Source organism: Triticum urartu, chromosome 4 (genome assembly GCF_003073215.2).
Source record: "Triticum urartu cultivar G1812 chromosome 4, Tu2.1, whole genome shotgun sequence".
NCBI classification, from domain to species: domain Eukaryota; kingdom Viridiplantae; phylum Streptophyta; class Magnoliopsida; order Poales; family Poaceae; genus Triticum; species Triticum urartu.
Window position 1 is genome coordinate 2,443,862 of NC_053025.1, and position 9,990 is coordinate 2,453,851.

Consider the following 9,990-nt stretch of genomic DNA (forward strand, 5'->3'; position numbering starts at 1 on the left):
GGGTCCCAGCAGTCAGGAGGAAACGTTTTTTTCACGAAATACAGTGGCCCGTCCGGTGGGTCCCAGCTGTCAGGTGGAGGAATCATTATTTTCCGCGTAATAAGGAGGCACTTACTTGCTGCGGCCATGGACCCAGCTGTCAGCCTCTCCATGTACAGTCCATGTCCAATGGAAGTCGCTCCTTGACCACGTTGACCACGCCGCGCCGAGAGCACCAGGGCGGTGGACGACAGCGAGGCCTAGGAAGGGGACAACACAGAGGCAGGGAAGACTCGGCAGTTGTTTCCCACGCGGAGGGGAGTACGACTGTACGAGGGTTTACTGGTTTGTCTGCCGTCGCCGAAGAATAACAACAGGTGTGGGTGAGTAGAGGGATGGCTAGACCAGCGATGGGAGTACGGTCGGGCGGTGAGGCCTGCGTGGCAGCACAGCCGGCCGTGAGGAGGAGGGAGCAGGCAGTCCCACCGGCGCTTGTTTGAGCGGCTGGAGCAGGAAGAGCAGAGATTGAAGAAGCACGACGGCTGTTGGATGGACATCAAACAGTCAGTGCTTGTGCGTCAACCTTTTTCTTAGGAAAGCCTCAATTCTGTGGAAAACAGCATATAGCCCATCTGCCATTATTTCTAATAATTTACAGCCCATTTGCTAATTCTTAAGGTTTTTTTGGAGCCCATATTCTTTTTGTTAGCATTACAGCCCATATTGTGGCAATGGTTAAAAAATTATACGAAATTTTGCATATTTCGGTGCGGTCCGAACTGTTTTAATCACGAAATTTCGACTCACATTCAAACTGATTTTAAAAATAAATGTATATCAATATAAAATCCAACAAATTCTCCACGCATAAAAATTAATGTAATTTAAAATCTTGAAATGAAAAAAAGATATTTGAAACTAATTGCCGGTTTGATGTGTTTTAAAAATGTACAACCCATTTCTCATTACTGATGGGCCATTTTCTCGGCCAGCCGAATGAAAGCTCTCCTTGTCTTGAAAGATTTGCAGCCCAACAGGCCTGACAAAGCGACTTACTTGGCAAATCACAAAAAAACTGGGCTGTGCCCGTGGACCCAGCTGTCAGCCTCTCCACGTACAGTACTCTTCCGATGGAAGTCGTTCCTTGACCATGTTGACCACGCCGCGCGGAGAGCACCACGACGGTCACTACACCACGACACTCAAAGAAGCGTCAAACATTCTGTCGGTATATGTCACCTAAGGCGACACATTTTGTGTCGGCAAAGACCTTTCCCGATAGAAAGGTGCTGACGCCTATAGTCCTGCCGGGAAAGGTCTTCACCGACAAACAAATCTACTCCGACAGAAAATATGATGTGATAGGTTAGGTCTATGCCGACAGACATTCTACACCGACAGGCAATTCTATACCGACAGTTCATCTGACATTATGCTACGCCGACACATAATGCAACGTCCAAACTTTTGGTGACAGACTTGCTGTCATGGTCTACATTTCAGCACAATTACGAATTTACCATATCAACATGAAATTAAATTCATAATATTCATTTCATGTTCAGTACCCAATACATATACAAACAATTGCATTCTTATACTCATCACAAGATACCATTAATCAATGCATTTATTCAACATACATAGAAGATTCTAGTTTCTTCACTCAAGTTAAAACCAGTAAGGAAATACATAAGTCAACATTTAGGCAGTGGCCTGTTACACAATATGATGGCCAAGTTCCTAACAGACCAGATGTTCGAACACTACTACAATATATGATGGAAGAGACAAAGTCTTCAATCCCAAGCTGACATCAACTTCCATATGAACAAAATGTGTCAACCATGTTATGAACAAGAGCAATCTGGAAGATCTTAGATTAACTGGTTGACTTGGTACTTTCTTCACTTTGTCCCTACAAAAGAACTTGCACGTTTGAGCAATCTTAGAAAATGAGAATTTGTCCAAATTTGTGAGTTGCCCTTGATTCTAATGATCTAAAAAGTAGAGGATGTACTGCAAACAGGTTACAAAAGATATCCTTATCAAAACATCAACGAAATTCGGTAGCACCTAGCATATCATATGGCCAACTATAGAAATCTATGCATTCACCGATAACAAATCAAATCTGTTCTAAGGCATCAGGAATAAGGTTCTTATTGTTTTATGGATTTGCAGAATAGAACTGTTGACTTCAACAGTATAAAAGAAGGAATGAACTACAGCAGCAGAACCTCCTGTGCAATTGAATTAGGCAGTCGTTCTATAGGCAATTCAATTATATGTGGGCCATTATTTCTATCTTGAAATGGTTGAAGTAATCAGTCATCACTACCAAATAAATACACTAGGCATTGTTGCCCTCATTAAGTAGACATTTTTCTGAAGAAAAATCTACACCAAAAGTGACAACCGTTTGGATCGAAAAAAGAATGGCGAAGTCAGAAACTATTAAAGCACTCAAGGTGGGCATTTTTCTAGATTTACATACTTCAGAATGACACAGTTCTATTAAACTAACATTAATTTAAGAAAGCTTCCATTATACTCCCTCCATCCCAAAATAAGTGTCTTAACCTTGGTACAACTTTGTACTAACGCTAGTACAAAGTTGAGACACTTGTTTTGGGACGGGGGGAGTATGTATTATTCCTTGTTTTATGCCACCATTAAAAACAAACTGGAAGGTAGAGCCATCGCGCGCAAACAGACAAATTTGACTCTATTTAGCAAAACACTAAATCAGGAAAGGTGAAGCAACCTGGGAAGATGATACTTATGTTTATGGAAATGAAGATGTAGCTCCAGGGAGTAGCATAAAAACTTCAACTAGATGTGCAAATTAAACTTGCTCTGCATGTTATGGAGACAATCTCTCTATCATTTTCAAATTTCTTATGTCACATATTTTCTGATTCTACACTAACTTAGTACTATCCTTCCGTTAGTTACTTTAAGCCACGCATAAATATAAAATCTCTCTTTCCTTCCGTTTTCATTATGCCTTCTTTTCCAGGACAAATAAGAATACAAGCTTTCTATCTTAATTGGAAAAACATCTGAGTCCTCCCCCGTGCAAGGACCAGCTTACACCATATCGCAGTACTAAATTGTGTGATTTGAAAGTGTTCATTCAGAAGTCTGCCAAGGTAGTGATGTCAAGTACCATGTGCCTTCGAGGGTTATTGGTCTTTTCTCTGAAGTTGCAAAAAATCGACTTCTTTTTAATTTTGCTGTAGGATTCAAAGTCACCATATCATCAACTCAATATACTACAGCACCTATGCTTCTGTAAACAACGAGTCAAAGTGTAATCCTATTTTGTGGTACTGAATGAATTAAGCTTCTCTCAAGAACAAACAGATACTAGCAGCTAGCCATCTTGCTGGAATAATTTCTAAAAGGAATGTGCTTACCTACTATAGCATACATTTATGAGAAAACATGTACTCCCTCCGTTCACTTTTGTAAGACGATCTAGACATTTATAAGACAACAACCAAAACAGTTCAATTTCAGCTGTCTTAAACGTATTACAAGACTGAACAGAGGGAGTACTAAAACATAAGATGAATTAATTTGGTTTTCTAGTTTCTGTGGTTAAGGCTCTGAACTTGATACTATTTTCATGATAATGTGGGTGCTGCTACACAATATATACTGTTTTGTTCAAACTAAGCACCCGTTTTCCCATTCAAACCCCATTCATTTTAAACCAAGCATGAAACAACACACAGTAGTGAAAAAACAATGCCATTTATTTCAAAAACAAAACTATTTGAATCTCAGCTACTGGATCCTTCTGAAAGGGAACAACTGCAGAACTGCTGAATCAACTCTTTTCCGCTACCTATCATAACAAACACTACAGAAATTAACACAATTTGATATTTATCTGTTTGATGCAAAACTAGAGGCACACCAAAAAATTAGAAGTTTGGCATCTCATGGGGGAAGTTGACGAGAATAATACCTAAACTCTGCGATGATGACTCTTGTTTTCTCCCATAGCTAATTTCCTACTTCCTCAGCATGTCTCATATTTTCTACCAATGCTAAATTCCTTTTCAGTTCTATAAGAGCTTCCAGCTTCCTCCTATTTTCTGCTATATTCGCATGCCTCAATTGTTTGTAATATGCAGGGAGCTTGCTTCCTCCCCTTGTTCTCCTCATATTTTCACCTGCAAATAACACATATTGTTGAACATGATGCTTAACAGACAACGGTGCAGTCTAACAATTCATACCCGGTAGCATTGTCAACTTTAAATTATTTTGTTGCCTCTAACCGTGCAAGCCTAAATATAGATGTGAATATGAGCTCTAATACTCCAGAAGTATTTGAGAATACCTTGACTATCCTCCAAGCCATCCTGTATGGGTTCGTAATTGGGAGCTTCAACATCTTCATAGTCTGAACGCAGGTTATGTCCTCCATTTCTATCTTCACATGTGCAGTTCATTGACTAGACAATAAAGCAGAAATATGTGTGAAACAATGTATTTCTCCCAATGCTAAATTCCTTCTTATTTCACGCCCTTTTAAGAGGAAGTGTTAAATGTAAACAAGGAAAGTATAGTACCTTTTTTTTCTTGGGTGGTTGTGATAGGCTACCTACTTCCGCAATCTGCCTTCTGTTTTCTCCCAATGCTAAATTCTTTTTCAGATTTATAAGACCTCTCATCTTCCTCTCGTTTTCTGCAATATTTGCGGACCTCGATTGTTCATCATACGCAGGGAGTTCTCTTCCTCCTCTTTTACATGCCATATTTTCTGCTCCAAATAACAGGCATATCAAATAAGTATAGACAGCACAGTATGACATCCAACTAGGAATTATGATAGATTATAGTGCCTTTTGCAACTTAATTAAAGTGGTCGGATCAAGTGATAACCTGACATTCAGTTTACATATTCCCACTTGCTTTATGAAACATTTTCCTTTTATTATTTTATCATCAGGATGTAATTGACATATATAACTACAACTTGCGATTGACTGAAAGTACCGAATACCGAACCAGCTCCACTGAATTTCAACTTACTGACAGATCCATCTGCAACCAAATATAGGAGGTGAGAAACAATTAACTGCTAACTTGAATCTATTAGTTTTGCTGACACACATTTGTGCGCAGGAAATCAATTAATATTGGACGAGACCTTGGCAATATTGTGTCCAGGCAAAACATATATCTGTAGTTATAGGCAATGTCTGTTTTATGATGGAAAGGGCCATATTTTTGTACAAATATCAGTTTTACAGAGAAACTTCATATTTCAATTTCGTAAATGCAGAATGATGTTGTTTCAGGCTTCACCCTAGACAGATCTTTCTTTCTGTAGTCTTTTGAATGCTTAGGTCTTTAAAGCACATATCTAACTGGGTTTTAAACACTAAAGAAATGTACAGGAAGTTACCTGCTGAGATCTGGAGGCGGCGCAAGGGGAATCAACCGCGAGAGGCATCGCCGTGGAGGAAGAAGAACAGTCGGTAGCACCTAAGCAGCAGTCGGCGCGGCGGATCCTTGACGCCGGAAGCCGCTGCACGCTACTGCTCCTTGCCGGTGGACGATGCTGCTGCTACTTGGCGCGACGGACGGCGCTGTTGCTCCTTGATTGCTGGATAAGAGAAGGGAGGCCAGGCGCACGGGGACCAGCGGGCGTGCGCGCTGGTTGGGGGCGGCGACTTTGGAAGGGAGGCCGGCCATGCGGGAACCAGCGACGGCGCGAGCAGATCGACGGGCAGGTCCGTGGCGGCGGCAGCGGTGAATTAGGTTTAGGTTGAATGTGTGTGCCGTGACTCTGCGAGAGAAGGGGGATGTGGGGGGTGGGGGTATGAGATTTACCGGAATATGTTTGGGCCATCGCATTCTCGCTTGCCGCTTGCCGCTCGATAGTTTGGGCCTGTGCCGCGCAGCTGAAAATAAGTGGGCCAGTCTTGAACTACGCCGACACTTTTCCTGTGGTTAAGCATCGGCGACACATAATCCAACGGCCATCAAAACATATGCCGACACATAGTACATTGATAAACTGTTAGACATTACCGACACACTGATCATTGAAAATGTTCAGTAACGCTAATGATTTTTGTGTCGGCGTTCTTTTGGGCACACAATGTGTCGGAAATGCGCAGCTATACCAACAGATGCATGTCGCCGTTGTGGTGTCGTGGTGTAGTGGGTGGACGACGGCGAGGCCTAGGACGGGGACGATGCGACAGTGGAAGCCCGCGCGGAGAGGACTACGAGGGTTCACTGGTTCGGCTGCGGTGTGAGGCTGTCGTCGCCGCAGGGCCTGGCCAGCGGTGGGAATAGTAGGGGGCGGTGAGGCCTCTGCGGCAGCACAGCCGGCCACGGGAGGCAGGAGCATGCGGCACGACCGGCGCTGCTTTGGGCGGCTGGAGCAAGAAGACCATAGGTTGAAGAAGCACTACGGCCGTTGGATGGTCATCGTACGGTCACTGGAGCTAGAATCGTTCATATTGACTAAGTTGACAAAGCCCTTCGTCCCCGTCAACTTAGTAGGCCCACAAGTCAGCCTCCCAGCAAGGTGGGTCCCAGCTAGCCGGGGGAGTATTCATTTTTTTTTGTGTAATAAGGAGGCACTTCCGGTGGGTCCGAGCTGACAGCAGGGGGAACATTTTTTTCGCGAAATACGGTGGCCCGTCCGGTGGGTCCCAGCAGTCAGGGGGAAACGATTTTTTTTGCAAAATACTGGTGGCCCGTCCGGTGGGTCCCCGCTGTCAGGTGGAGGAATAATTATTTTCCGCGTAATAAGGAGTCACTTCCTTGCGGCTGCCGTGGACCCAGCTGTCAGCCTCTCCACGTACAGTACTCTTCCGATGGAAGTCGGTCATTGACCACATTGACCACGCCGCGCCGAGAGCACCACGGTGGTGGACGACGGCGAGGCCTAGGAAGGGGACGATGCGGAGCCGTGCAAGACGTGGAAGAGGATGCCCACGCGGAGAGGAGTACGAGCGTTTACTGGTTCGGCTGCGGTGTGATGCTGCAGTCGCCGCAGAATAACAGGGGGTTGGGTGAGTGGAGGGTCGGCCTGGCCAGTGGTGGGAGTAGTATGGGGGCGGTGAGGCCTCCGCGGTAGCACAGCCGGCCACGGGAGGCAGGAGCAGGCGGCACGACCGGCGCTGCTTTGGGCGGCTGGAGCAAGAAGACCAGAGGTTGAAGAAGCACTATGGCCGTTGGATGGACATCATACGGTCACTGGAGTATTGACTAAGTTGACAAAGCTCTCCATCCCTGTCAACTTAGGCCCACAAGTCAGCCCAACAATATGGTGGGTCCCAGCTAGCAGGGGGTATTCATTTTTTTGGGCGTAATAAGGAGGCATTTCCTTGCGTGCGAAGATATAGCTTGTGGGTCCGACCTGTCAGCGGGGGAACGTTTTTTTCGTCAAATATAGAGGCCCTTCCTGTGGGTCCTAGCTGTCAGGTGGAGGAATCATTATTTTGCGCGTAATAAGGAGGCATTTCCTTGCGTGCGGCCGTGGACCCAGCTGTCAGCCTCTCCACGTACAGTCCATTTTCGATGGATGTCGTTCATTGACCACGTTGACCGGGCCGCGCCGAGAGCACCAGGGCGGTGGACGACGGCGAGGCCTAGGAAGGGAACGACACGGAGCCACGTGGAGGAGTACGAGGGTTTACTGGTTCGTCTGCCGTCGCCGGAGAATAATAGCATGTGTGGGTGAGTAGAGGGATGTCTAGGCCAGCGATGGGAGTACGGTGGGGCCGTGAGGCCTGCACGGCAGCATAGCCGTTCGCGGGAGGAGGGAGCAGCCAGTCCCGCCGGCGCTTGTTTGAGCGGCTTGAGCATAAAGAGCAGAGATTGAAGAAGCACGACAGCCATTGGATGGACATCCAACAGTCACTGCTCTCGTGTGTTGACTAAGTTGACAGGGCGTTGCGTGTGTGTCAACCTTTTTTTTATGAAAGCATACGCGTCAACCTGTAGTAGGCGCATAAGTCAGCGTCAAATCTGTGGAAAACAGCATACAACCCATCTGCCATTATTTCTAATAATGTACAGCCCATTTGCTAATTCTTAAGAATTTTTTTGGAGCCCATCTTCTTTTTGTTAGCATCACACTCCATATTGTGGCCACGGTTAAAAAGTATACGAAATTTTGCATATTTCGGTGCGGTCAACTGTTTTTAATCCAGAAATATCGATTCACATTCAAACTATTTTGAAAAATAATTTATATAAATATAAAATCCAAATAATTGTCCACGCATAAAAATCAATGGAATTTAAGATCTTGTAATTAAAACAATTTGAAACTAATTATCGGTTTGATGTGTTTTAAAAATGTACAACCCATTTCTGGGCAAACCGAATGAAACTCTCCTCGTCTTGAAAGATTTGCAGCCCAGCAGGGCCGATAAAGCAAGTAGGCCTTGTTTGGGTATTTCTTTTAAAAAATAGAACTGGGCTAGCCATTTTCAGCAAGAAAAAAACACAACTGGGCTCATGATGTGGTAAACATAAATAAAACCCTGGCTAGACGGGCCACAGCCCCCACACAGCCCCGTTGTTACCCTGATCCTTCGCTAAAACTAGTATAAATAACAACTACTTGTTCCTCAAAAAAAAACTACGCGACTTGCTGGGTCCCTGGTGTCAGCCGCTTGTAGTGTAATTCTCTCGTTTATTGACTACGTTGACAATGGCGTGAGCCCCAGATGTCCAGCCTTTCCTATGAAAATTTACAACCCATTTGATGTGCTAGTTCGAAATAAGTTTGTGGGTGCTGGTGGGGGCTAATCACTTGGCTTCTGTGATGCACAGTGAGCTCAAGCAGCCGGCGAGAGTGATGTCATTTCCCTTGGTTTGGATTTGTTACAATATTTCACTCTAAATTAAACGAATGGCAAGCCATTTGCCTTGTTTCAAAGAAAATATGACAGTCACAGCCAAGTTGAAAAGGGCACTCATGCTTACTCCAGCTTACAAACTGTACAAAAGCATCTAACTCCAACTTACAAACTGTACAAAAGCACGAGGGTTAATTGTTCATCAGGTTTACAGAAAAAACAGATTGAAAAGGGCAACAACATCTAACTCTAGCACTGTTTCCGGCAGTCACAGTCAAATGGATCGGTCAGGTCCATAGAATGAACATCCTGGGTCGTAAAATTTACTGGATTATGACCACAATATGTTGTAAATAGAAGCCCGGCACGTTCAGAAGCACTTTTGCCCACCTGAAACCCCTTTTTTTGCTCTTCGACATACCCATCCGTCAAAACCATGCTGCTAATAAACTTAAGCCTAATGGACAATAGTAACCTCGCATTCAGCAGGAAGAATGTGACAAATCTTGTGTTTGCACGGTTGGCTACATATCGTTCTAGCGTTATTGTCTTCAATCGAATCTCATGAGAAAATCCCGATGCTTACGAATCCACCGACTGGTTATAACTTTCTTACCCCGTCCTGTTGCCTAAATAGACATGAAGATTGAAAACAGTTAAGGTCTAAAAGAAGAGTGTCGAAAGAGCAACAACTGAACGATAAATTCTAGTACACTATATGCGGGCTTCCAATGTGCGTGAAATTATCACCTTTATATACATCTTCTCCAGACATGGAAAGCATTGCAGCAAGCCAATAATCTTGTTCAGATCAAAACTATTCATTTGGATATATAAGATCTTGACAGAATCCAACACCATTGATAGGCCATCCATGGAGAAACTCTTCATTGAGCATAGAACATAATATTAGTACAAAATGTGTACTCCAAGATGATATATAAATTATGCACAGAAATTTAAAATGCAACTTATGGTTACAAGTGTAAATGATAATATAAAGTACCTGAGGAACTGTGGAGCCAAGCACCATATTGAAATGAGCACAGAGATCATGTATTACACCCAAGGTCTCCAGTTTAGGCGCAGAGAGGACGGTTATTTGCAACGGTGAATAACTAGAATCAAGGATTAACCTTTGAAGTTAAGGGGCATCTTGGAT

General features: G+C 44.0%; 1 protein-coding gene across 5 annotated transcripts; it reads right to left on the minus strand.

Moving 5' to 3' along the window:
• Window positions 1-1,494: 1,494 nt before the first annotated feature.
• LOC125550113 lies at window positions 1,495-5,819 on the minus strand. 5 transcript variants are annotated; one of them, XR_007301538.1, is made up of 6 exons: window positions 5,408-5,819; window positions 4,996-5,043; window positions 4,569-4,759; window positions 4,337-4,451; window positions 3,959-4,166; window positions 1,495-1,897 (listed from the first exon to the last, which is right to left on the minus strand). XR_007301538.1 is itself a non-coding variant. In XM_048713026.1 (6 exons), the coding sequence occupies exons 2-5, from the start codon at window positions 4,886-4,888 to the stop codon at window positions 3,997-3,999; spliced, it is 483 nt and encodes a 160-aa protein (XP_048568983.1). In that variant the 5' UTR covers window positions 4,889-5,043; window positions 5,408-5,817; the 3' UTR covers window positions 1,495-1,897; window positions 3,959-3,996. The 5 variants fall into 5 exon arrangements, 3 of the variants coding, with proteins under 3 accessions (XP_048568983.1, XP_048568984.1, XP_048568982.1); XM_048713026.1 differs by having other exon boundaries at window positions 4,882-5,043; window positions 5,408-5,817; XR_007301536.1 differs by lacking the exon at window positions 4,996-5,043 and having other exon boundaries at window positions 5,408-5,817.
• Between the last annotated feature and the right edge of the window lie 4,171 nt (window positions 5,820-9,990).

Coding starts and splice junctions, on each gene's coding strand:
- LOC125550113 (XM_048713025.1), bottom strand. CDS start 4,811: ATGTCATACTGTGCTGTCTATACTTATTTGATATGCCTGTTATTTGGA. Junction 4,452..4,568: donor AACCACCCAAGAAAAAAAAG/GTACTATACTTT, acceptor TTTATTGTCTAG/TCAATGAACTGCACATGTGA. Junction 4,167..4,336: donor TGGCTTGGAGGATAGTCAAG/GTATTCTCAAAT, acceptor TGTTATTTGCAG/GTGAAAATATGAGGAGAACA.